The sequence below is a fragment of the Ooceraea biroi genome, chromosome 1 (genome assembly GCF_003672135.1).
Source record: "Ooceraea biroi isolate clonal line C1 chromosome 1, Obir_v5.4, whole genome shotgun sequence".
NCBI classification, from domain to species: Eukaryota; Metazoa; Arthropoda; class Insecta; order Hymenoptera; family Formicidae; genus Ooceraea; species Ooceraea biroi.
The window spans coordinates 21,241,976-21,269,444 of record NC_039506.1 but is presented as its reverse complement, the minus strand read 5'-3'; the positions used below and the strand labels follow the sequence as shown (position 1 = coordinate 21,269,444).

At 49.2% G+C, this 27,469-nt stretch overlaps 1 protein-coding gene across 4 annotated transcripts in view; it reads left to right on the top strand.

The window, feature by feature from the left end:
• LOC105278508 (semaphorin-2A) overlaps positions 1–27,469 on the top strand; it is a 264,773-nt gene that overhangs the window by 101,520 nt on the left and 135,784 nt on the right. For 3 of the 4 annotated variants that reach the window (XM_011337653.2, XM_011337655.2, XM_011337650.2), the window contains one exon: positions 5,027–5,150. In XM_011337653.2, coding sequence (XP_011335955.1) covers positions 5,027–5,150 — 124 coding nt within the window. Of the gene's footprint in view, positions 1–5,026; positions 5,151–21,150; positions 22,684–27,469 lie in introns of those variants that run through there. The other variant, XM_011337649.3, reaches the window with a different exon arrangement.

Genomic DNA, 27,469 nt, shown 5'->3' with positions numbered 1-27,469 from the left:
CCTTTCTGTAGCCGGAAAGTGCTCAACGCGCGGAGAAAGTAAAAGGAAAGATGATGATGGAAGGGCACTACGGAAGTTGCTAATTCCAGCAAGGTTGAAGGAGCTGGGCTTAACCGAAGATCGTCGCCGGGTTTTAGGCCCTTCATCCCCTTCCGGCACGTCTTCGTGGCCTCTAAACCGGTTTAACCGAGCTCTCGTTAACTTCGTTACCGCTAATGCCTGTTGCAATGCGGCTAAGTGGCCATTGCTGCCCTGGGCGTTCTACCCTGAGGCCGCCGATCCTTTCCCAATTACTTTACCACCGTCAAAGTCGCGATTCCATTAATCAATTAACGCGAATTACAAATTTATCAGCCAGACCGCCCGGAGTGATCAAATATTCTAGCCTGAAAATCAGCGTTTTCACCCTTTCACAGTCCCGTATAATCTTTAATTATGATCCATAATTGCCGTGAATCTTCTTACTCGCGCAAATATAGTACGTCAATTTTACACGACGAGCGATTTCTGTAATTTTGTTGTTAATAGCAACAGTGTACAGTGACGTGCATCTCGATTATTCATCGCCAAGTAATCCATCGCTCGTCAACATTATAGACGACGTGGAATCTAGAGAGGGAGGTCGCTCTTAGAAATCGTTTTCCGATACAGGGTGCACGCTCCTCTGTGCGTGTGCATCCGAGCACGGCTGGTCGTCAATAAGTCTTACAGGCTGTAAGCGAATGAAGGAATGTCCAGTTACGTGTACTCGGAATCGTTAAAGCCTGGAGACAGCTGAGCTCGGTTGGCTTTGAGGGCATCGCGCAAATTACAGATCCAAGGACGAGCGTCCTGGAAATGCCGCTTTGCGTAAAGCCGAACTGATTGAGTGAGGCGTTTTAGTATGCCGTGAGTGCACCGCCCCTCGAAAGCTAGCGTACTCGACGAGACCCGAGAAATCGAGAACGCGTCGTGCCGCGGGGAAATACCGGTGGGAAATCCTGAAGATGGTTCTTCGATTTTCCCTTCATTTGATTCCCTTTACCGTTCCGCCGTGCGAACGGCCGCGTTATAATTAGGAGTGAATTTTTACTATCGCGCGCGATTTAATTTCTTCACTTTGCCATTTTACGTCACGTCATTATTTTAGTCACGTTAGTGTAATTGATTGTTAAGCATTATTCAATAAAATGTTATACGGATCTTTTATAAATGTTTTACATTTTTTATTACAGGAATCATTAAAATCAAGCTTGCTCTTGTGCAAAATAATCATTGTTAAAATTATAATATTGCAAATAAAACTAATATTAATAATCTTTTATTACGCCACGTGTTGTTTGCATTGATTCATGTTATGACTTTGCACCAATGCATTACTGCCGTCCTTACGAAACCCCTTGACTCGGCACGACCCCCTTTGGGTCTCAGTTGCAACCCAGAAGAGAGAAAAAGAAAAGCGTTCACGGCTAGTATCGCGCGTGGTAAATGTTGTATGCATACCCGCGCGTTCCGGGTGAGAAACTTTTGATTTACGACTCACCCTGCTCCGACCAATAGCGGAGGAGAGTAGAGGGCAGCGGAACGGCACGGCAGAAAAGTTTTCCCGGGGACCAAGAACGCTCTCTATTAGTACCATTCGTTATTTTGTTTCCTCGACCGGCTCCTGTGCGGGCGGCCGTATAAGAAAAAGCCGCGAGGGAAGCTCTGCAGTTGCTCGCGCGCCAGAGGGTGAGACGGGAGAGAGAATCCCTCGAAGGATATCCGCCGGTGGTTCCAAGAGAGACTCGGATAGTTTTTCGTCCCGGAAAACTGGTTATTGATACTGCAGCGCGAACTTCCGCGGAACTTTCCCGCCCGCCACCGCTCGGTACTCGTCGAGCACTCGCCGAGCACTCGGAGTGCTCTCTCTCTCGCCTTCTCGAGAAGCACGGGCGATAAAAACATATTTGCCGGCGCTCCGATGTTAACAACCTCTGCCGCCGCCGCCGTTCCCGTTACCGTTTGTCATTACCGCCGCCTACTCCTGAAGATTCCGCTTCCGCTTCCCGTATCTCGTTGCGCTTATGTACAATCGGCCGGGCGACTCAGCGATTTATCAAGGCGTTCCTTAATTGTCCGTACGCGCCGGTACTTTGCGAAGAATCTTGGCCACCGGCCAACCATCGATCCTCTCTTCTCTCTTCTCGAACGAACGTCAGTATATATTTATAATCCGGTTAATCGTGTCGATCTCTGTATTTTAAGGCTCCTGGGTCCTAGAGAGGGTCAAGGGAGAGTGTGGCCAATTAGCCAGAAGCCGCCATGTTGAGCACAATGAAATTGAATTAAGCGCGACTTTCGAAAGCGTATATGTATTGTAAATGCGAAAGAATGCAAAATGTTATGTAAAGAAGTAATATAATCGTGTCAGTAACATTCTACTAAAGAGTAAATATTATACATGTTAATACTTAGCCTCCAAATATTAGAGAAAATCGTTGAATAGAATATGCATGATCTTTATCCATCGAATCGTGTCTATAATGAAATAAATCGTCGCGTATCTCTTTAAATATAGACAATGTGTCAATACTACAGATTCTCTAATGATGGTTTTACTATTTGAAAGGAATATGTAGTGATGAAAAGATTATATTTTGCAATTTATTATTTACTAGCATCCCCCGTCCCGGCTTCGCCCGCGATATTTATGTGTAGAATTAAATAAAAATACATTTTACACATTCTCACCCGTTAGGGGTGGAATTTCGAAAAACTCTCCCTTAGTGAGCACTTACGTGATAGTGAGGATAGTGAGGGTAGGAATATACCCTTAAAATTTCAAGTTAATAGGTGCAGTGATTCGGGCTGCACGTTGATGAGTCAGTGAGTGAGTGGTATTTGGCTTATATACATATAGATTTTAGAAATTTAATTTAAAATATGCTACATATATTTTCCAACAAATGCAAATAACACAAGGTAACAGATTATACTTTATAAAATATATGCACTCTTATAAAAAAACTCTTATAACAACTCTTATAAAAAACAAAATCAAATATAAAATCAAATACAATTGTACTTTACTTAAGTAGCATAAAGGAACGAAAAGATTATATTTCTCAAAACATATGTAACTCTTATTTTGTACGGATATGCATTGCCATCGTCTTACTAGAATAATTATTATTAATATTAACTGTCAAAATAATATAAAATACCATTTCATAAAAGTTATGTTTACTTTTACAGTTAACCTTTTATTTGTTTGTCTTTTAGTAAACAATTTTCTAATATTTCATTAATATTAAATAGATTGAACCGAATATTTACCTGTCAAATAGCATAGAGAACCATTGCGCACATACATATGTATATTTATATACAGGGTGTCCGGTAACTCACGACTCAACGCTCGTGAGTGGATAAAGAGGACTGAACTAAGTGGAAAAGTCCTATATCATTTTGCAATTTTCACAATAGTTAACGAGTTATTAATTATTAAAAATCGCTATATTAGTCCGGCCTACCGCCAAATGCAAATGCGCGGCGAGATGCGACCGCCTAGCGATCAAAGTTGCTAGGCGCGAGAAGTTGTTTATTACAAATGGCATGCCTAGCCATTGCCACTGCGATCGCTAGGCACTCGATCGTTAGGCGGTCGCATCTCGCCGCGCGCTTGCATTCGGCGGTAGGCCGGACTAATAGCACGATTTTTAATAATTAATAACTTGTTAACTATTGTGAAAATTGCAAAATGGTATAGGACTTTTCCACTCAGTTCAGTCCGCTTTATCCATTCACGAGCGTTGAGTCGTGAGTTACCGGACACCCTGTATATGAAAATAGCGAGTGTTCTCAATATGGCGGAGCCAATCAGCGATGATTCCCTACATTGACCACACTCTCCTTTGACCCTCTCGACTGGGTCCTCACCGCGGCCATGTTGAATTATGACGTCAGAAGCGAGAAATGACAACTAAGCTGAGAATTCTTGCGTGCCATTTTCTAATAAAAAGATATGTAGATTACAAAACCTTCCAAATCGCATTAGCATCTAAAACTACTTCTAAAAATATCCGAAAACTAACCTTTTCTGTCTTAACAATCAATCAATAGCCGTAAAATGTCTGTAATATGAAAATAGTCTTGTACATGCGCAGTCATTCCGCATGACCAAGTCTCATATTACAGTCATTTTACGACTCTTGATTGACTGTTAACAGAAAAGGTTAGTTTGCGGAGTATTTTAGAAGTATGTTAAAGCGTTCTAAAGTGTTGTTTTATGCGAATATCTTTTTATTTGGAAATGGCACGCAAGAATTCTCAGTGTGTCATTTCTCGCTTCTGACGTCATAATTCAACATGGCCGCGGTGAGGGCCCAGGAGCCTTAAGGGGATGCTGGAATGACTAGGGAATTTTTTCGCGATGGTGCTGCCATTTGCACAAAAAAATGCTTTTTATAAAAATTTCGCAATTTGTACGCACAAAATTGCGGTTGTTTACAATCGGGATAAAATAAAGGAATATAATGAAGCTTTTCGAAGTGACTTTAGAAGTGTAATAAAAAAGAATAGTATAAATGAAAATCTTGTACATACTTATACATACATGCAAGATTTTCATTTATACTATTCTTTTTTATTACACTTCTAAAGTCACTTCGAAAAGCTTCATTATATTCCTTTATTTTATCCCGATTGTAAACAACCGCAATTTTGTGCGTACAAATTGCGAAATTTTTATAAAAAGCATTTCAACTGTAGTTTTTGTATATGCGTGTGTGCAATTGGCAACACTTTTCACTAGTCACTCCAGGATCACCTTAAGACGCGTCCGCCGCGATGTCGAGCCTCGCTTCCGAACCTGGAAGCTCGAATCTCGGGCGATTCAGGGAGCTTTCGTCGTCCGTGGGACGTTGAAGCTTACGATTTAAAAAAATGGTACAAGCGTTATGATTTTTTGAAACTGGAAACACATGCATGCAGTATTCAATGTATTTTAATATAACATGTTACTGACATTGCGATAACTAATGTTGTATTGTTTGTTTCGTTGCAGCGTCTAAGTGCTAACGGAATGGATACGTCAAAAAATCGAATCGGAAGGATGATCAGCTTGTTTTGGTTCGTCTCTTTCTTCGCCGGACTCTCGGCCGAGGGTACCCTGGAGAAATTGCACGAAGGTGAGTAATTGCTTAACGCACTAGATATATATTCTAGCGACACTCGCACTCTAGTACTAAATAAACATTTTCCTCCTGCAATTCCGCAATAAAAAAAAGGAAAAGAAAACAAAAACGGGGGACTCCCCGGAGAATCCGATTACTCCAACGTCGCAAAGACTGCCCCTTTAATCCTAGGTATCGCGAATATAATGCAAAACGTCGCTATATCATGGACGCTCAATGCGACGGTACTGACAGCACGCGGTGATGCTCGTGATAAATTTCTATTTAATGTATTGAATATTCCGCGCCTTTGAAGGCTCGTTAGCGTAATAACCGGTTGAAAGAGCGCGACTGGTTTTTCGCAATTATATATTTCCCGGTGGAGCGTGCTAAGCTTTCTGATAAATGATCGGCATTTATTAACGCTCGACGAGAGGCAAGGAGAAAAATGATGAATTAATTATAACGCGACGTTAAACGAAAACGATCGGGATTGTGGGGTGCTTTTAAATAAAGACACCGCCGTTCGCTAATGAATATTTATAATTTCATCGCGCGACACACCGACTGGGACACCGTAAATTATGAAGTTAAGAGACTGCAAGGAAGCACAGCGTTCGCGCGTACCGAGTTAATCGGAGAAAAAGAGGACATCCGCAAGTATAAGCAATGTGATGTGTGAGAAACGACAATCGTCCCACTGCAACGTTTACAGTCAGCGGCAAGAATGCAAGATAAATGAGCGCTCGGCCGTGAGTGATTCTGATGCGGTATCCTATCGATCGCCTGAATTTCCTGCCTCGCAACACGAGCGAGAGCACAGTTTGTAGAAACGGGAGATAAACGTCTATCTCTCGCTACCGGTCCGAGAACGGGCAGACGTGCCGGCGTGGCGGATGGAGGACGATGAAGGCGAAAACGAGGAGGAGAGTCAGACGGACCGTCGAGTGCTCCGCAGAGAGAACGAGAGGAAGAGAGAGATGAACGACAGAGAGAACACAGACGGAAGAGACTATGAGAGGCGGTGAGAGAAAAACGGGCAGATAGCACGGAAGAGAAACGGCGGAAAATGAGAAACGGAGAACGAGCTAGTCGCGCGGAGCGTCCGTTGGAAAGCTACTTTAAGGCATATTCATAATGCAGCCAGCTGTCTTTGTTGCTCTCTTTCCTCCTGTTCCTCCTTCTGTGCTTCCCTTCCTCCTCGTTCGCGCCCGCGTTCAGCCTCGTTATCCTGGATTTCGCACCACCGACGCCGCGAGCGAAAATGCGAGGCGAGTAACGTTGACGAGACCGCGGGATACCGCGAGGGCGCCATATGATTTAGCCGTAAATTCGATCTGCATAACAAGGGCGCGGGCTGCCTCATGAATAAAGTCATTCGTATTTCGGTATTAATCACGCCTCGCCACGCGCGGTACCAAGCAGGTCGGCCGCGCGTGTTCGCCCCCATCATTTTTCGCGTCTCTCTCGCGACGCGCACCACCCCTCTCACGGATGCACCGTTGGTGTTTTAACGAGCTGTCGGAAATTCCGGTCTCCTGGTCGATCAGTTCGATCGGCCCTCGAACGTTTAATTACGTCGTGCTTGCAATGTAATATTGTACGAAATTTCACTCGCGCCAATCGCACTCGATTCATTCGCGTACCTAAGATGTTTTTTTTCATAGTAATTTTGTGTACGTTGTTTCGATCCATATTAGGAGATCGCACAAAAGCGAGAAGTAGTATTAGAAATAGAAATGAAGTAGCTCTCCGGGTATACCGTCGTGTCAGACGCGGATATTAATTTCTACGTCTGTCCACTGAAAGGACAGCGCGAAGCAATTTCTGGCGTAGCTTTTAGGGACACGCGCGACTTTTATCTGGTGTAGCGATCGTAATTAGCTTTCGACGGGATTCGATCGACAAAATAGGGATACATTATATATATATAAGCGACCAGACGCACGCGCGCGCGCGCAGACTGAAGTGGTTTTACCGAGTTTTCCAGAGGGTTATCTATCGCCGTCGCAGTAGGTAGCGTAGATAGAGTATCTACGCCTTCCGGCCGATAGATCCTCGTCCTCCTTCCCTTTCCCTGCCTGCTCTTCTTCCTCCTCTTTCTCTTGCTTCCTCTTTAGTTCTCTGCTCACGAGTGCAGCAAGTATCTCTCGCTCTCTTTTCCTCTTTTCTTGTCCTCTTTCGCTTTCTCCCTCCCTCCCTCCTCTCTCTCTCATTCTCTCTCTCTCTCTCTCTCTCTCTCTCTCGATTCTCTGTGAGACCCAGTAAGCCGCGTTGCAACTTCCGACTGAATAAGCATCACCTCACTTCCGCTTCCGACGATGTAGCCTTTGATGTAATACCTCCATGCTATTGCCTGTTCCTTCTCTGCTTCACGTCTCTATCTTGCTCGTTGTCTTGCTGCATCCGTCGTCTTCCTGCTGACCGCTCCACGTCATCTTGTTGCATGCTCGTTCCATACATATTTCTCTCTCTTTTCTTTTTCCTGGTAACAATATGCTGTGAGAAAGATCATGGCTGAAACTTTACCTGTGCCAAGCAAAGAGATATATAGAAGCCAGAGGAGATGGATATTTAATTTAAAAGAAACTCGTGTTTATTCTTTCCGAGATAGATAAATCAATACGTCACCAAATGTAATTGTCAGTGGATTAAAGTCGCCGCTGTCAAACAATAATGCATTATTTAATTTGACAATTGTGTCATTGAATTATCCATCGCATTTTTACGTCGCTGAGGAAAATATGCAACGACATGACACAGATATCATTCGCATGAGGAGTGAGCAATGGCCGCAATTACGACAACTACGAGACAGGACATTGCGATTCATCAAACGGCATTAATCTTTATTTCTCTGTCTCTCTCTTTCTCTTCTTTTCTCTATCCACTAGCGAACAGAATAAGGCCGCGTTTTTCTCGTTCGCGAACACACGCGCGTCCGGCCGCAGTCTCGTTCCTCCCTCGCTCATTTCGCGGATTCGCCGATCCCGCTTCCGGCTTCCGGCAGTCTTCCGCCTCCGTGGCGTCCGTGAAAAATTGCATTCATCCGTTGACGGCGCAATGTACCCTCCTTCCGATGACGTGAGACGCGACGAAATCTTTTCGAAGAGATTCGCCGTCTTCCGTGATTCCGCGCAATCTCTGGCGACGCGCAGCGCCAATCCTTTTTCTTGCCTTCTTTTTTTTATCGATCTTTCGTGCATGTACGTATCTCCTGCACTGATCCTATCCGTATCATGTGTTCTCGTTGCTCTTTACTCTTTTTCTTCTCTCTCTCTCTTTCTCTCTCTCTCATCGTACGATGTGGACTTGCCTCGCTCTTTTTGCTCGCCGGGGTTGTTTCCCCCTTCGGGCCGGATCACATCCATCATCCGAGGCAAGCAAATCTCGGCATTTGTTGAGGTCTTCATCCTTCTCCGACTCTATGGTCGCGGCAGCTCCTTTCAACGTCGATGAAGGGATCGCCGGTGACGGGTCCGGCACCGATGCCGTTTCACCATGTACATTCTCACGTGTCGGCACTCAATTTCGTTTTACTCGTGATAGCTCGCGTTCTACTCTCGCACTTGCCTGCTCCCGAACGACATTACCCTCTGTACATGGAGATGTACCTGTAACAAAAAAAGAACCTATAAAAAAACGAAAAACAGAAAGTATAAGACAATTCCGGTATTCATGAAATCGCGTGGCGGTAACGAGACCATCGAATAGAATTGCGAATTGCCGTGATGTGTTACATATCTCGACACAACGAAATATCTCGGATAATTTTGCGCTTTTATGCTACCGCTATTTCATTGCAATGCTGTCATTTGAATAATAAATTTAATTGTGGCAACAAAAATAGCCGCGATTCTCTGACCAAGGTACAAGCAGAGATTCGTTATCGGAGTTTCGTTATCGGGCTCGAAGTGCTTGCAGCTTTTCGATGATTCGATCACGTGATTTTGCAGGCGTGTTGTGTACCACTGATTGGAAATCGCTCTTGTCGTTAAGCCAAATCGCGTTTCTAGATTGCCTCGTTACCTCGAGCTATTCTGAACACCTCGGACCAGATAAGACAGGGTTCGGGGACAGGGGATCGGGCTAAAGCTCGTGTCGTGAAAGCCCGGTCCAATTATCAGCGTCCACGGGGCTCAAAGCGGCTTGTAGCGTTATTATGTTCGCCGATCGGCGACGATACACCGTTAAGGGGCCGGTAGCTCGATTTACGTATTTGTCGCGGCAATCGTACGCGCGTTTTCGATTATCACACGACGTATACCCGTCCAGCGAGCGTGTATCGGGAATTGAGCACGATTGACTTGTATTAGTGAGGATAAAACGACCTGACGATGAGCACCTCGACTCTTTGCAAATTGTAACAGCGTCAATCGTCCTCGGATCGCTCCGCGTATCGATCTTGGCGAGCGAGCTCGTGCTTAATTATTCACAGTCACGTGGAGATAACATCGAAATATTTCATGGGGGATAGGATTATCCTGAGATAGTTCGCGATTAATGGAAGGATGAGAGGAATCCGCATTCCGATTGTGGAACATACGTCAATCATTATTTCTAGATTACACAAGGAGAACAGACCAACATGTTATTATAAAGTTCCATTACTTACCGCATCTCTGAAAAGGAAAGGGTGAAAGAAAGATCAGTGCGCAAACTCAGCGGTTCTACAAAATCACGGAGTGATTTTCCAAATCGAGACACCGAGTTAGCGAGCGGGTCAGCCGACGACGTCGTCTACGTCTATGTGTGTGCCACAGTTTTCAACGAGTACGACACAACGGGTCGTTGGCATAATGAAGAAACTTGGCGCTCGCGGAAAGTGGTCTTCACGAGGACGAGCCGGATCGTGGAGAAAGATTTCGGGCTCGAACTTCTCCGTGTCGTCCGTGTGCTCGCGCGCGATGCAAGTTAGCCAGAGGGGTGGAAGGGAAGGATCAGGAATGACGGACGGCGGAGAAAAGTTCGGAAATTCGTTGAAGCGACGCCAGGATCGGTGCGGGACAAAGAGGACCACGCGGGGATGGTGGATCCATGGCACGTTTATCTTGCAGTTCTTGCTGCCGTCGCCACCAGCCACTCGTCCCTCCCCCTCGTATCCATCCCTCCGCGAGCGCCCGCCCTTGCAGCTACCGTTTGTTCTTTTGATTCTTTCCAGTCACTTCACCGCCATTGCCATTGCCCGGCGTTGGCTTCCAAAGTAACCCCCGGGATCCTTGTGGAAAAGTTTGGTTATTTAATTTCCTACCGCGGTCCGCCAGCTTTCTCTCTCTCTCTCTCTTTCGTTTTTCCTCTTCTTCCTTTTTTATATCTCTCAGGGCATCGCGCTCGTACCATTCTCTCCACGTGCCATTCTCTTCCTCTCGCCTCGCCGTCACTCACACCATGAGCTGTCCACCGCTCTTCCACGAGAAACGACCGCTATTTCTTGTCGAGCTCTTTATTGTTCGTCGCGGGATGACTTCACTCCGGGAGGGAAGATTTGTCGCGCGCGTGTTCCTCGCGAGGAATAGACACCACAGCCGTTTACCGTATGTACTCATGTGGCGCTGAAAATATTCTCGTGTACGTAACTCCTCCTTTGTAACTTCGCGCTGTTCTCTTTTTTCGACTTCGGCTTTAGATCGCGCGGAAGATTATCCTCTTTTTGGTCCCGCGGAACGGCGACTAGGAAATTCACTTGGAGAGAGATTTCTCTCTCTCTCTCTCTCTCTCTCTCGTGTAGATCTCGAATGGTGTGTAATATTCAGTCGTTCCAAAACCCCTCTGACCGAGTGCGCCATTTTTTTCTCCGCCATCAGCTCCCTTTCCCATTTTTTGTTCGAGCCCTTCGACCTTTCGATTGTGCTGGCGGATCGTCGCGTTATCCAAACGAATCTCTTCGAGTAAGGGTCCGCCGGCGAACATTCCCGGATATTCAACGTCGGCATATACAACGCTTTCCATAGTTCGCCCGCGACAGCAACTGTGATCCGGATATTCGCGCGTGTGAAAGCGTACACGAGAGTACGCGCGCGTATACGCTTGGATATAGAAGCGCCGGCGTATAATTCAGTTTTACCCTGAAACGACTCATTTATATGCGTTCGTTTGATTGAATCTCTCCCGCATGGTACCGGCACCCTCTCGTTCTCTCCAGCGTCCTCTCTCTCTCTCTCTTGTTCGCACCCTCTACTCAATCCCCATCCACCCCTCTCCGATAGTCGGCTCTTTTCGCTACGCGCGGCCTCCCTTTCTCCCTCGTGAACGCCAACGCGGTTAGCTGTTTCAATTTCCCCTCGCCGCACAAAACTGAAAGGCGTACCTGTCGTCCGTTCTGTATTCTCGCACGGTTCCTCTCGTTTTCATCCGTTCGTACGTTCCCTCGTTCCGCTTCTTCTCATCCTCCTTCCAGATTCGTTATCGCGTCCGTCGTTGGCGCGCTCTTGCCATTCCGCACGAGCGCATCGCGTCCGCCTACACGTGACGCATATCATTATTACGGACGTCCACAGCATTGTCGTCCCGACCGTAATCACGGAACGGGATTTGCAATCGAGCTCGCGGTTGAATAATCGCGTATGCGCGTTTGAGAATCGCACAGGCTAACCGAGCCGAGTATTTAGCGCCGAGGAAAGGACGGAATTATAAACGATGATATGCAGCTCGCGCGTTTGTATTCCGCGTGAACTGGACCAACGCGTATTTACAAAGTGCAGCATGCAAATACGCAATAATGTGTTTTTTTCTTTTTTGTTTTTCGAAAGAGTCAGCCGAAGTTCGGAAATTGCGATAGATTTTCGCATTGGTATTTTTCGGTTGGCGCTTTTGCCTGATTCGAGGTGGAAACGCGTGAAACACGGCCGATTATACCGCGCCCGCGCAAGAGGGAGAGAGACAGAGACAGAGCAAACTCGATGGGAGCGAATGGAGCCGCCGCGCCGATGGAGGGACACGAAACGGATCTCCCCGTCGTCGTATTTTAGGGTGCGCGCGTAATGCAATTATATCTTCACCCCCCGGCCTCGGGGGTTCATGAATATCAACGCTCGTTTGATTTGTATAATGTCGAGTTATTGTTCCGGAATCGAGACATCGACAAGGGGCTGCATTATTTCGGCCCGAGTATCAGCGAGAGATTCATTCGCGCGGGCGACAGCATTCTACCTCATGAAATAATCTCTCAGTCGTCGCGATTGTAATGTTCCTGTCTGTTACACAGGACAATGTTAATTCAACGTATCGTCAGAACCGCGATCCACGACGCTCTACGAACCAGAGGATGCTTGATAATTATCGCCGCCCGTCCGCACTCCACTTTAATCAAGCGTCTCGACCTGGACGATTAACCGGCCCGCAGACACGATTAACGGCAATCGTCCCGAGCGTGTATACGATGGAACCACCGGGAATTAATAACGCCACTAGTATGATATCGAATGCGCCTGCTGGTCCGTGGCTTTTGGTAATCGTTCGCAACGCCGCAGTCTAAATGCCAATAGGAACGATATTACTGCATGCGGCGTGCGGTCGAACGCGCCGCGGCCGCGAACGTTTTATTTTCGTGCCTCTGAGTACCGTTAAAAATTCCGAATGCCGGGAAACACAAATCGACGAAACGAGAAATGAGTCTTCTCGATGACACGTGAACTTGGACAGAAGCTTCGAGGAGGACGAGGAGAACCGCGCTACCGAAAGCTCGAGCTGATAAACGTGACGCGTTGCGTGCATCGCAAACTTCCTCGACGAATCTCAGTAAAATGGAGACCGCTGCTTTATTGATACGTTTTGAAGTTCCCCAGATTATAGATGCATCGATCTTTCCTGTCGGTCGTCCGATACTCGTTCGGTCTGCGCTCGGCGTTCAATTGACAGTTCCAAAGCCCCGAAGTTCCGCACCGGCGGGACGTATCGATCGTGTCCCGCGCTCGCTGCAAAACGCTCTCCAGGATAGACCGTTTATTCCAGTTGCTTGCTGTCCAATGACTAATTACTTCAGTTAACTGCTCGTGAAAAATGCACTACTGCCCGAATACCCCAAAACGGAATGTATAATCAGACCGAATTGCTCGATCGGGGAGAAGAAGAGAGAGAAAGGGATCGAGGACAGGAGGAGTAAGCGCAACAACGCGGTGAACGTCCGCTCCGGGAACGATCGAGCGGACGTTCGCACTGTAATCACTGGTAATGCAGATGGCGGCTCGCCGATGGACGGCATCGACAATCAGCCATATAATTAGAGGGGCCTCGCCCACACACCAATTAAGCCACATTCATCGGGCACGACCGCACCGGGGCTGCGCGAGCGTCTGCGATCGCGAAAAGTGCGTACGGCTGGTAAGCGCGAGTTAATGCGCGGCGCAAGCAACGCTCGTTAACGTAATTACGCGCGAGCTATCCGCGCGCGATCATCGACCCAGAGGGCCCGGGGGACCGTCGCCGTCGCGTCCGTGTCTCGCCGCGAAAAATCATTTAACGTATCCCGTGATGAGCGACTGACCATTTTCCGATGATCGTTAACGATATTCAGATGCCAGGAATTGACTGCGCATCGTCTTGATACCGTCTGTAGCTACTCGTTTATCCGGAACAATTCCGGATCTCGTGCATTATTCCGAGAGTCTCCTGGCGGGAGACGAAGACGGAAACGTCGATACGAGGATCTGGCATTGTCGCGACGCATATCGTCGCGAAATCCATTTGCAAGACTAACGCGCCGCTAATATTTCAATGTCGACCGGAGTCACCAACCTGGCACTTTATGTGAGAGCGGGACATCCTCTCGTTTCTTTGTCATGGCTCGTCTATTTAGATGCACACGACAAATCGCTTAACCGTCGCAATCAAGTGCGATCTCACTAACGATCCGGGATCTATCATGCCGCGATCGTGCAATTCTACGGTTGGATCGTAATCGCAGGATTACCATGGAACAAGCGCAACTTCTTTCTCCGTTAAGCACCTTACGAGAGAACGATTCTAAGCGACACGAATACGAGCGGATATGAGCGGATTCGAGCGAGCGCGATGCTAACCGTTTCGTATTCGATACGGATACAATAATCTGCTCGGTCGCGCAAGAGCATCTCCTGTATGCGGTCTCGTCGTTAAACTTAAAATAATGCGAGTGCCAGTTTCGAAATGGGAAACCGCTCCGCGCGGTATAATCTTATACTAAGCTCGGGGCTGTACAAACTTCTCGGTCATTACGATCTTGTTCTTTCTCGCGTTGCCTTCCGCTTCGTGATCTACCCCGTACCTGCCCCGTACGATCTCGCAACGCTAATATTCGCTGCAGCGAGCAATATTTGTTGTTATTTGTAAAAAATTAATGGTATTAGTAACACATTAATAATGTACATTAATATAATATAACATCGAGTTACTATTAATGTAATAACAGTAAATGTGTACCGTGATTATAATTCATGACGTGTGTCCGCGCTGCATGGTGGATTGAAATGGTCATTAAAGCGAGATGGGCTATATCGATAAAACGCGATGGGGCGGGAAATTCCTGATTAAGACTTTCTGATAAATAATGGAACTAGAACTGTGCAGCGGAAGGGAGGAAGGGAGGGAGGGCACGCGCGGACGAGCGTTTTCCATTACACGAAGAGCTTTTATTAACGTTACCACGTACGGTATCATGTGCTCTCTCAATATTATTTCTCGCGCTACCAACCGCAGAGTGGCTTTGCCCCGAGGCGAGACGAGGCGTATCGCGGTTCCTCCGCGCACAGCGGTGTTTGAGCGCTCGCTTAGCGCTGAAACCACCACCTGAAATCGCGACGATTTCCACGATTGTGGAAGCACGGCTCAGCTCGGCTCGAAGAGAGACAAAGAGAGAGAATGAGAGGGAGAGAGAGAGTGGGAGAGAAGGGATTCTCCCTCGTGTTCGCCTTATCGAAAGCTATTTTAGCCGACGAGCGGGATACTACAGCCGCGCGATTACACGTCCGCGCCTGTATTTCTCTCCGCCAATTCTGTACGACGCGCGCTACACCGATCCTCCGGCATACGTTCCAATCCCGGTTCGATCGCTACGTGTACATCTGTGCTCCTCCGATGGCGTCGATTGCGAAATACCGTCGAGATCGTCGCGACCACGGTCGTAGTGTAACGTTTCATCTCGCTGCTGAACTTATTGCGAAAGTGAAAGCGAGTGACGCAACATGGAGACGTAACGCTGATGATTCCGTACATTGTTGTATCGATCAAATGAACACGCGGCCCCATTTGCTTGGGAGATATTGATAAAGGTTCGAGTTGAATGGTAACAACATTCGCTAATGAGATGCTCAAAATCATCATTGCGAGATTCGACGTTACTCCGCTTGTTCTTTCGCGCTATCTGGAAGTTCTTCTCAGTCTGGCAAATCCGTTCGAGGTCACAACGGAGCAGCTATTAGATGAACGAGGGCTTTGTATCGCAGATGTGTGATACGTCTCACTTAAGTGCAACGCGCGACGTCGTCCGGGTAGCGGGGATACGACGCGGGCGTCGTTTGCGACGGTTGACAGCTAACGAGAGACGCGAGGGTGGACTGCACGAAAACGAGAAGCGAGGGACGACGCCTTTGTGCGCGTCCCACTCTCGTCTTTTTTTCTTTTTTGCACTATTATTACCTACCGCCGTGTCTATTGCCCCGATAGATACGATAGAGCGACCGGTATATCGGTAGCAGCTGGCTCGGTGGCGCACACAAACGCGCGCCGATGAACGTGCACGGGCGGCGAGTTAACGCCGCGTTGCTTGTAACGCGGCGCAGTTTAACACGGGTGGATGAACGTAAAGCCCCGGTTCCACGATGCGAGACGGAGGTCGGAGCGGCAAGAGCTTGCGCCGGGAGGGCGGTCCAGGTGTTCGATATAATCGAGAGGCTCGCACGTCATCAAAGTGCCACGTAGACCTCTTCCTAGAAGCAGCAGCAACACCGGCGGCATCAACGACGATGGCAACAGCAGCAACGACGGTGCCGACGATCGTAACGGCCCTCGTTAAGGCAAAAACGCGAGAGATGATGGATGGATGCTAAATTGCATTAATTAAATCCACCGTGACACCCTCGACCGGGCGCAGCCCTTGGTATCACTCGGCGGCGGCGGCGGCGGCGGCGGCGTTGCTCCGGCATGTCTGTGATCGAGACGTGAGCCGTTTAACGGGGTACGGGTCACTTTGATGATCACACCCCGTACAGATCCCTTCGTCTCCCTCGCCCCTGTACGCTTCTCTTTCTCTCTGCACCTTCACAGCGTGCTCCCTTTTCCTGCCTTCTCTCTCTCTCTCTCTCTCTCTCTCTCTCTCTCTCGCCCTCTCTCAGTCTGTCTCTCTCGCTTTGTCTCTGTTTCTCTCATGCTTTCTCATGTTCTCGTGCCCGTTGTCGCCGTGCCAAAGAGAGGTGTTCTATCAAAGACACTTTACCTGACTGAGTATTCTGTGGATCAGAACGGAATGCGGACTGCGAGACGCGTTTTACACGGGGCTTTGCCGGCCGGGATCAGCCTGGCGCAACGGTGCGTCCTAATCGACCGCAGACGCACCATCGGCGCCCGTACTAAAATTAGCGGGCATGAACGACGCTTTGTTTCCCAGTTTCGCTGCGCTACTTGCGAATAATCCCCTGGAAGGCCGAAGGCATGGATTCGCCATTAACGAACGGCGCGCATGTCGATGTATTAATCTATCTAATTGAGTTCGATACGTGCGTGTGCAAGCGAAATGGATTGCTCTGCAATTTTTTATATTTTACTAGTTTGTTAAATTAAATTTTAGTTTTTGTTAAATTTTACTTTTTGAGATAGTAGCGAGGATTCAACACATATTTTTTGAAATGCATAAAATAGTTCGTTCATTAATTGCAATGATAACGGTAGAAATAAAATTTTTTATTTTCGCGTTTCGATGCGTTCCGATCCCTCCGAGTTTCGTTTCTCGAATACAGACGCTGCCGCACCGCAGACGTTTATCAAAGACGCTTTAACCGAGTAAGTATTCCACAGATCAGGACGGAATGCGATCTAAGCTGCGAGAGTAATTGGGCGAGAATGCGAGAATTGCACGGCTTCATAATCGACCGGGTAATCGGCTAGAGTAGAACGCACGCGAGATGCCTACCGGAGTCGGATCCATTAATTACGGATGAGGAGTCAGAAGACGTCGTCGAGCACAATCATTGCCGTTTCGCAACGTTGCTTCTATGACCGCTAAAAAGTAGACTTCTCCTCTCCTCGCCCGACAGGTGAATTCTTCTCGCGTCTCGCTCGGCTCTGCGCGCGGAATTCGTTCCCTCGTGCTCTCCCAAGCCGATCGCGCTGAAATGTACGCACACACGCTTCGTTCGATGCCCTTTCAAATCACACATACGCGCCCGGTAGAAACCCATTTACGTTACATCGAAGTTTAATACCTCCTTTCGAAGCGGAATCACAGCGAAACCGTACGGTGCGCGCACGGCGGCCTTTGTAAATTCAACATTTTTCTTTGACGTCACCGCGGGCGCTGTTACATGCGGGGATAAAGCCGTGCTTAAGCGGATTTCGTGGAACAAAAGAACGTACGCGGATTCTTACGGCTAAGTGAGACTGTGAGACGTCGCTCTCGGAGAAGGCGACCGGGACCCAGCTACACGTTTCTCCTCCCCAAACGAGATGATGAGATCCCGATGCGCACCATGTGTTTTAGATGAAAGATAAGTGAGAGCCGTACCGCATAGATATTAAGTATAATTTAGTGGATTACCCTCCTACGGACGCACGCATGTACGCACACACGCGCGCGCGTGAGCACGCAAGCACACACACCTTTCGACCGGCGAGAAAGAGCGGAAGACACTGAAAAAGGTAGAATCTCGTTATGAGGAATGCACTGGTGTACGCGTTTATACCGTCTCGATTATACCGCCATCGTGTCTTTCGGCGGAAGGAAACACTGAATAATAAGAACGAGACGGCCGGGGTAATTACGGCGTTGTTTAGGGCTTCGCGTGCCGCGGACGATGCCTCTCAACCGACACCAACGCGTCGTATTAGACGATAATCGCTGGCGATTATTCCGCGAGCGTGAAAGTTTATAACGATAATACACCATTGCCCGTCACGATCTTCACCGTAAAATTGGATCCCGCGCGGCTGCCATGTAGCTCTCGTATCGATTTTCCATATTTTTTGGTTTACTGTCCTACATATTGACGGTGCTTCGAGTTTACGTAGCGCGCGCGTTCGCGCGGCCGAGAAAAAAAAAGGAATGACTATGGAAACGTGAACGCGGAGGACCGTACGGAACGAAATTGCGAAACGTGTGACTGACGGAGGGGTTGCAGGCGCCCCGACTGAGGGGGTTGCGCGAGAATTCTGTTGATCCTCGTGACGACTAATATTTTCGATTCGTTCGTACGAAAAGGGGACCGCTGATTCGCGACTCGGCAACGGGGATGCAACGAGGCGTGCGAGGGCGTCAAAGGCGCGCGAGGTACCTCCGCGGAATAAGAGGATAATGCGGACCCGATTTGACGTCTTTGAATATTTAATATCGGCCGCTCGCCAGAGCCGTCTCATCACGGAGCGTTTCACGGCGGATCAGACTGTCATTCGAGTGGAACTAACGAAGGATCACGTCGGTCCACGATGTAACATCCAGCCGCGTGACTGATCGTTTCTCAACCGAGGAACATCATTTTTTCCATGGAATGTCCTTCTGCTTCGCCTCTCACGATATTACATTGCCGTACGGCGGTTTATTGAAAGTCCTTACTTCGAGACGAGCGATCTTACGGCACATTCAGGTATCTCTTCAGCGATTTCTTCGGCACATCCGCAGCCAAGGACATCTTCTTCCGGGATGCGATCCTTGCATCCGCACGTGTAGCCGCGTCTGTCGCGCACACCCGCACCTCGTATCTCAAAACCGTTGAACGCGACGGTTACCGGCGTGACGCGGTTTACGGGTTTTTTCCGGCTATTTGCCCGCTCGCTTACCCCACGTGTGTTCTCGAAAGGATGACGTTCCGGATGCACCGCGCTGAAGCGTAAAGGCCGGTCACGAGAAACGACACGACACGAGAGACGGCGACCAAATAGCCTCATGCAATTCTAAACTATTTCAATGAAATGGGATAGAGCGGCCTGGTGGGAGGATTTGTTGGTCGCGGCACCCGACCGACCGTCTTCTCGCAGCGCAAGACGAGAAAAAGAGGTAAAGAGAGGGAGAGAGGGAGAAAGAGAGCCAAGAGAGGCCACGCTTCTGCATCGGCTCCTCGACTGGCTTTCCCTTTGTTCTAAAATTCTTACGACTTCCCTTACCTCCGTCGGCTGCACCTTTCCTCCCTTCGCTGCTCCCCGCTCGCGAACAACAAAGGAAGTGGTCTGTACCCCACGATGGCTGTAATACCGCTGCGTTCTCTCCGCAACGCGGGCGGGACGCGGGGGTACAAAATTGTCTCCCCTGCCGCGTTACCGAGAGACACTTTGTACCGTGGCCTGGATGCTGCCACTCGCAACTTTCTTTGCAGCTCAGCCTGGGCTCAGCTAACTTGGAGGATTTTCGTATTAGCATATCGACTTATTCATACACCCCGTTTGACTTCGTTCCCGCGGCATCTTGAGGACTGCAACGTCGCGGTCGGTCCGTAACATCGAACGCGTACGTTCCCTCTTCTCGCAATTCGTGCATGGCTGTTTATTTTGCGATATGATATGCTGCATTTGGAAAAGGGAACAACGTGCTGTCATTTGTTTATGAATTTGTTTTGTTGGTTTTTCTTAAGATTCAAACGGACGATGATCACTCGCTTATTCATGAGTAGTCTCCCTGATATGTTAGTGCAATTAAAAGACTCAGGATTGAAAATAAGAATGGGGACAATGAGGATTTTATTCGCGCAATCGTGTCTGCTGTCTTTTCTTATGTGTTCTGCTCAATTCATACAAATAATATGAATAGTCACCTAGAATAACAAGATTTCGCTTGCGCATTGTAATTGCATTTGCATGCACCCAGTAGACCGCTAACCGAATTTTCGCTAATCAAATGATTTAGTCAGAATAATCGTGTTAACCGTTTTACTCCAATTAGTGTTCCTTTGCGTCAACTATCAAACTGGAACGTTGCATAACACAGATACGTAGGTGAGGATTTCAGTTATTGACTTTCTTCTATTTTAAACGATTTGAATGTATGACTGTATATACATAAGCTGCTAATTCTTTCAAGATTCTATTACAAGCTTTCATTATAGAAAATTAAATTTATTGGTAATGCGGTCTATGTGAAACTGAGATGCACATTAAAAATACACGTATGTAAATATTTAAATAAATAGAGGCATATCGGTATTCCGTCAAAAATGAGATTCGTTATTAATTTTTTTACATCTTTTATATTTCAATTACGTTCTTAGTGAAGATAAGTTTCAAAATTACTCTAATGAGAAATTAATTCGAATCACCATTCTGTGTATGGATGTACTTGTATTAAGCTGGGTACACTTTTTCATCTCGCGCGTGTTCATTGGTAAGCAAAGCATGAACAACCATTCCGGAAGACTCGTTGCAAATCGAAATGGCTTATCAGTCACCCGGTGCTTAGGATGATGCGTTTCGTTGACGTTCCACCCAAAAAAGAAAAAGAAAAGAAAATGCGGAGGTTCTTCATAATTCAGACGACATCTTTGAAAGTGCCGTAAAGTCCGACTCGGAGCATCCGTTCGACTCCTCTCTTCTGTCGCACAGCCTAAAATTTTTCATAGCTGCCGTAAAAAGTGGGTGTGCGCTAGGGTTACGAGATACTGAGAGAGAGAGAGAAAAGGAGATATCGAAAGCCAACGTTCTCTCTGTCTCTCTGTCTCTCTCTCTCTCTCTCTCTCTCTCCTCCTCGCCGCTTCGTGGCGGGCGAATAACTTCGGATTGCGCGGCAGAGAGAAGGAGAGAGGGAAAGAGAGAGAGAAAGAGAAAGAGAGAGTGAGAGAGAAAGAGAACGCCGACGGACGTGGATCATAGAGTCGTGCGGCACGATTCCGGAGCAACTCCGACCGAGTGGAGCCGACGCCAACCGAACAGTGCCGAGGATGGTTGAACGCGGCAACGCGCGTCAGAGGGTAACAGTCGTGCCGCGGCCTCCGACAAGGGAGGTTTACGCAATCGCCGTTCATCGAGTCCGCTTTGGCGAGTCGAACCAACGGTCGTGACGAGCGTCCCGTGTCCGTGCGCGCCTTCACATCGACGTGCTGGTCCCTTCGACTCGTTCGATTCGTTCGTTTGTCATCATGTTGTGACGGATGCACTTCCTCGTGATCCTCATCTCTGCGTGCGTGATCATTTCATGATACTTACCAGGAATATGTACGTGCGATAGCAAGCACAGTACCTATAGCAGCGCGTCGACTCGGTCGAATCGCGCCCGTCGACCCGAGCAACAGATGTGACCCCGTCGCACGCCCCCTCGTTCTTTATATTTAGTTGACCAAGATTTCCTCAGTTGCCGACTCGTGACTCTCTCGACGAATTTTCTGCCAAGCAGCGAGCACAAGTCGCGACACAATAGCGGGCATTGACGAACTCGGGCACTCTGGATTTTTCTGATAAGGAGATAAGGAGCGTGCTTGAACACCGGCGAGATCAAATAACACCGATAACGGGCGTAGCGGCGATCGAGCGGAAATCAAAGCAGAATTCTTGGTCTTGAATCTGCGCTGGTGATCGACGAGAATCGTCCGCCTGTCGGCCGCTTTAAGGGCATACCTGCGGCTCCGCGGCTGAAGGGCAAGCCGACCGCATACGCGGAGTAAAAGGCGAAGGAGGAGAATTCCTTTGTCCTCCGAGGCGGCGCGCAAGAAGGAGCGCGAACGAGCGGAAGAGAGCGAGGCGAGAGAGGCAGGCGGCCGAACGTAGCAGCACGCGGTCAGGCCTCTCCACCTTGGAGTTCTATACCTGGCGCAGGAGCGCGACGAGGATCGAACGGGAGCTGCGGAGCGAGAGAGATACGAGGAAAGAAAGAAAGAACGAGAGGGAGAGCGAGAGCGAGAGGGAAAGCAGAGAGAAACGCTTTATACGCGGTGAACGGCCATCGTTGTCGTTGCCAGCGGCAAAGGGCAACAACCACGTCGCGGCCGGAGATTCTAGCATCATCTCTCGTTCAAGGCCAGGGTACAGCTGGCCCACGCGGACCTTCGTAACTGCGACGGTCATTCCGAGCCCCGGAACCTGACAATCGACGATCCGGGCGACGATCGACGCAACGCACGTGGGATGCTCCGAAATTGGCGGAAGTAGGAGGATCGCAAGAGGACGAATCGCCGCGAGGATCGCCGAATCGACTGAGAGAGAAAGAGAAGGAAAGAAGGAGAGGAGACAAGTTTGGGCAATAGTGAGGGTGTTTGATTTCCCGTGATCATGCAGCGGCAGAGGCTATTACCGGACGCCATGGCGGTGGTTAGGGCAGCTGTTCTCGCAGCTGTCCTGGGACAACTCCTGGGCCCCAGCACGGCCAGCAGGCCCGCCGGCGCCCATCCCGGACACGCTTACTTCGAGCAGCCGTGCTGCGGTCGTTCCCACCTCAGACATCACAAAGGTCAGATATGAGCCGAGTGATTCTGCTTTTTAGTCGTTGGCGCGGTTACGGGGCGAAGTTGTGCCGCAAGAGTGGGAGTGATTCACGGTGTAATTTTTTCTGAATGAATTTTGCAATGAATGTAGGAAACCATCAATGCCATTGTTATAGATACCTGCACTCATGGGTCTATCCATAATAGTATTCCCGCGGAAATATTTCCGCGAATATGTCCAGCTTGCCCTAACGCAAGTGGCAGCAAGCTCGATGCCAAGCCTTGCGCCAGCGGAAACGGAAACGGTCGGATAGCGACGCCACGTGGTGTCGCGATTTTTGCGTCGATTATCGAGTGTCATTGCGACACAGTCTCGCGGGTAGACGATCGTGTGCAGGAAATTCGCAACAACATGCGGAAATTGTGGTCCACGCTACGACGCATTATGTCACATTTGTTTATGTTCTCGATATCAGAAAAGGAGTGCGCGCCGAAAGCGAAAATAAAAATTTATTGTGTCGTGACGGTGTATCGGATGCGTTACATTTATGCGGGATTATTCAGAATGGAGCGTACGTTATTCTGCACATCTTGCGTAAATCTAATCTCCCCCCCCCCTCTCTCTCTCTGTCTCTCTCTTTGCGTGACATAATGGTGACGCATCAATGTGCTGTTCTCGCAACAATCGACGGACAATTGTAGCGTAACGCCATTGCGTTCCATTGGATCTCTCACATCGAGATATCGATTGCGATTAATTCGCGCGAACGCAACGTCCAAATTAAATACTGTGACTTCCGGGATCGCTTCGGCCGGTTGGCCGGTCATTTGCAATACAAATTCGAGTGCGAACGCGTAAAATCAATCGCTCGCTAGTACCTACGCGTCGGCGTGTAATCGAGTACAATCGGTGCGTTTGACGCAGCTGGACGGTCTCCTCGTGCGAAATTAATCGCAGGAAATTCTGCTCGCTTTCCTTCCGTAATTAGGAGCATCTCGCAGGACTAATCACTCCAACGAAACTAGTCGCGTCGCTAGCCAACATCCAACGTCGGACAACCGTGTAGATTTTAATAATTCTTCGTTACTCCGATTAATTCGGGGTACACGCGTTTGCGCTTCCTCGCCGACAGGCAGAGCGGAACCGTCGATGGTTTATGCGGCTCTCGGTCGCGGAAAACACTCTTCGCCGCGATACACACATCGGGGATTAAACTTCCGGGCGTTTTTCTCGAGAGATGACTCTCGCGGGTCCGGTCCATCTCTCCCTCTCTTCCTTCTCGCGTCGCGGTAAATCGTTTAAGCGTACGCGAACGAAGGCCGGAGTGCGCCGTCCGGAAAACGTAACGTGAAAACGCAGGTACTTGGTACGAGCAATGAAAATGCCCGTTAGCATACATCACCAATATTATCTCGGGGAGAACCCTGCCACGCGATATTACCGGGGCTTAGAACGCTGGGCTGACTTCATTATATGGTGGCCGAGGGAGAGAGTACCGTCGAATGGAATGTGGAATGGTCGGTTGGCCGGTTGGTTGGCTGGTCGGACGGTTGCCTGCTTGCTTGGTTGGTTGGCTGGCTGGCTGGCAGGCCTTTGCTAGCTTGGGTTGGCGTGTGTGGAAGTCGAGTGTAAAGAGCATCGCCGACGCGGCGTGCGTGGTCCCCCACGCGTATGTTACGTATGAAGCGAGAGAGAGAAAGATCGCAGACGCTGCTTACAAGTTGCACGTATACCTCGTAACACACAAACACGCGTGGTCCACACGCGAGAGTACATGTGCCTCTTCCCGTAGCGTTTTCCGCAAGCGAGGGCTTTCCCGGGAAACTTTTTGGCAGGGCGATTTACAGGACCAGGCTGTTTTCCTGTGGCGCGGAATTTTCATCGCGATGCCGCCGATTATTGTCCAGGGTGCGGGTTGCTTTCTACTGCGGAATGCACACGTGCGCGCGGAATGTCGGTTTCGCGCGAACGCGAATTTTAGAAAGCCGCAAATTTGAGAAAGGAAACGTCGGCGCAACGAGTCTCGGGATACTTCGGAATTACTTATCGCTTGCTGACAAAATCGTTGCGAAAAAACTCTCGGACGAGTTTCGAATTTTACATAACGTGGCAAAGCTCAGAGCGTGACGCAATTTCCGACGCGAATTAATGCAGGCGCGAACACGGCACATATACCTACCGCAAAGTTCCTTGCGTCGCTGACGCGTAATGGTTATCCGAAACCCGCGATAAGATACTCGGATGTCTCAAACAATTCTTGCTGTAGGAGCATCGATAACTGTCGAGCTCCGGAGCGAGACGCTCGACTGTCCCGAAACATTCATCGAGCAGTATGTTGATTGATAGTGTCGCGCGCATCCGCGTGCTAAGGCCCTATGCATGTATCCGGCGTCTAGTATATCGAAGCACAACACACCGCATTGATCTAATCTGTACTTGCGGCCGGGTATCCGCGCCACGAAGCGATCGTGAATTCTAAGCCCTTCGTATCGGATCCCCGGTAACTAACGGAACGGATATTAATTTCGACGGGCTTCTCAAACCGATCTGCTGATCCAATTTGCACGCATATTTGACGTGTAACCCTCCACACTCGCTCGTGTACGCGCGCGCGCGCTCGCGCGTGTGATAATGAAGTTGCGCGAAACTCCCGTACGACTATGTCCCGTTGCATTAAACCGCGCGTCTCCGGATGCCAGTCTCTATATTTCCCGAATGAACGAGTCCACTTCCGACTCTTGACGGCGTTTAAACCGCTTCCGGGAATTCGAGTTGGCGAATTTCTTGGGCGCACGCGGCGCTCCCGTTCCCCGCTTTTTCTTCCAGTTTGTTCTCCACCCTCGCTTGTGCAACCGACTTTTTCTCGGTAGATTACTCTCCCCGCGGACCCTAATTCGTCGGTAAATTCGAGGAGTTCGAGCGGCAATGCTCTCTTTGCACTACATGGAGATCTGCGCGAGTGGTGTTTGCGGAAGTAGTCGGCCAAAGAGAGAGAGAGAGAGAAAGGGAGAAGAAGGTAGAGACGAAACGTGGCCGTTCGTTCGTTCGTTCGTTCGTTCGTTTGATCGATCGTGAGTATCGGACGGGCTGCGAAAGTTTTCCTTTACTCCCCTCCTCCGAAAGGGTCCTAAAGATTTTGTAGATTAAAAGCTCCGCGCTTGCAGAGTCAACTGCATTGGAGCTGCCGGTCGCCCGAATCTGCCACACGCCGCCCTGTTTCTCTCCTCTCTCTCGCTCTCTCTCTCTCTCTCTCTCTCTCTTTTCTCTCTCTCTCTCTTCCTTCTCGTCTGCTATCGCTATCCGTCCAGGCCACGTAATGAGCGACCACAGTCGAGTCTCATCCGGCGTACGGTATTCGGATTAGCCGCGCATTCCTGCGGTCAGGGATCGGACATGAATGCCGAGACACTGCCTTTGGGTGCCCGCGAAGTTGGACCGTCAGAATCAACGGGGAAACTCAAGGGGGAGGGTAGCTTTCGTTACGCGCGGCGTGCGGCTACACCGAATTATTCCCTTTGAAAAGAGAACGCGACGCGTTTCGGCTGCCGCGCTGAGGTACGACGGGCGAAAGAGCCGGCGCAACCCTTGCCCTCTTGGAGATTATTCCTTCAAGTTTTCGCCCTGTGATCTCGGCCTGCACAGTCTCGAGGACGGGCTGCCGAAACGAGCGGCATTCGGCGACGCGACGCCTGGCGACGCGATGTCGCGACAAAAAGCGCCACGAGAGGATCGATTAATTTCTACGGTGCATTATTCGCGCTGCCCTTAGCCGCTCGTGTTTCTAGTTTTTTCCTCCCTTTCCTTGCCAGTAGATGCTCTGGAAGTTCTCCCGTCTCGGGGGTAAAAAGCGCGCGAGACTGCACGAACTCGTCCGCGAGGGAGCGGTGGACGAAGGGTGACGAAGGTTGCTTGCTAGGACGCATGGCACGAAGACGCGACTTGAAGTTTGCGCGAACGTCGTGGGAGTGCACACAAAAGTACGAACTTTGCTGCGCGGATCTCCCGACACGAGTCACGCGCGGAGTGTTAGCGCAAATCGGTGTCGAAACTAAAAAGACTACCGCCAGTTCACAACTTCCTCGGCGCTGCCTCTTACGTGCGTTCTCCATGACTCACCGGGCTTGTCACAACGTGTAGGAAATGAAGAACCACGAGTTTTCGACCGTTTAACCCTAAACCCCAAATCCGTCGCACGAGCCTCGCTTTAATCGGATTAAAAAAGCTCATGCAAGCTCTGGTCTCCATCCGTGTACAAAGAGATTCGCAAGCGCGAATGAAATTAAATAGGCCTGGCATTTTCTTCTTTTTCTGTCACGCCCGCAGCCGAACGCAGGTATGTTTGACAGCTTGCATGCTCTCGTCCGAAAGGAGCTTTAGCGGCATTAGCTTTCATCTTTTCTGTGTTCCGTGCGAAATCCGCTCGCGATGCGCAACTGGGCTGGGAGCCCTACACGAGACTCGCACGAAACGCGGAACAAAAAGTACACAGGGCTCAACGAAGACGGCGCCGAGGGATGTCGGGTATTCCAACGACAGGATTACGTGTACCCCGGGAAAAGAGGAGGGACAATACGGAGGAAGAAAGACGAGACGGAGACGAAAACCTCCCTTCTTTCGTTTTCTCTCGTCCACGTTCCTTCTTGTTCCTTTATAGCTCCAGAAAACACTTTGTACTCGGTGGTGTAAACGCGCGGAAGTGCCCGCGCTCGAGATGAGGCGACCTACGAACATCCCTTCGCGGATAAAGGGGAAAATGAGGATATAATGCGCCGCGCTCGCGGTGTCTCCGGACGTTTAGCCTCGGGATGCTG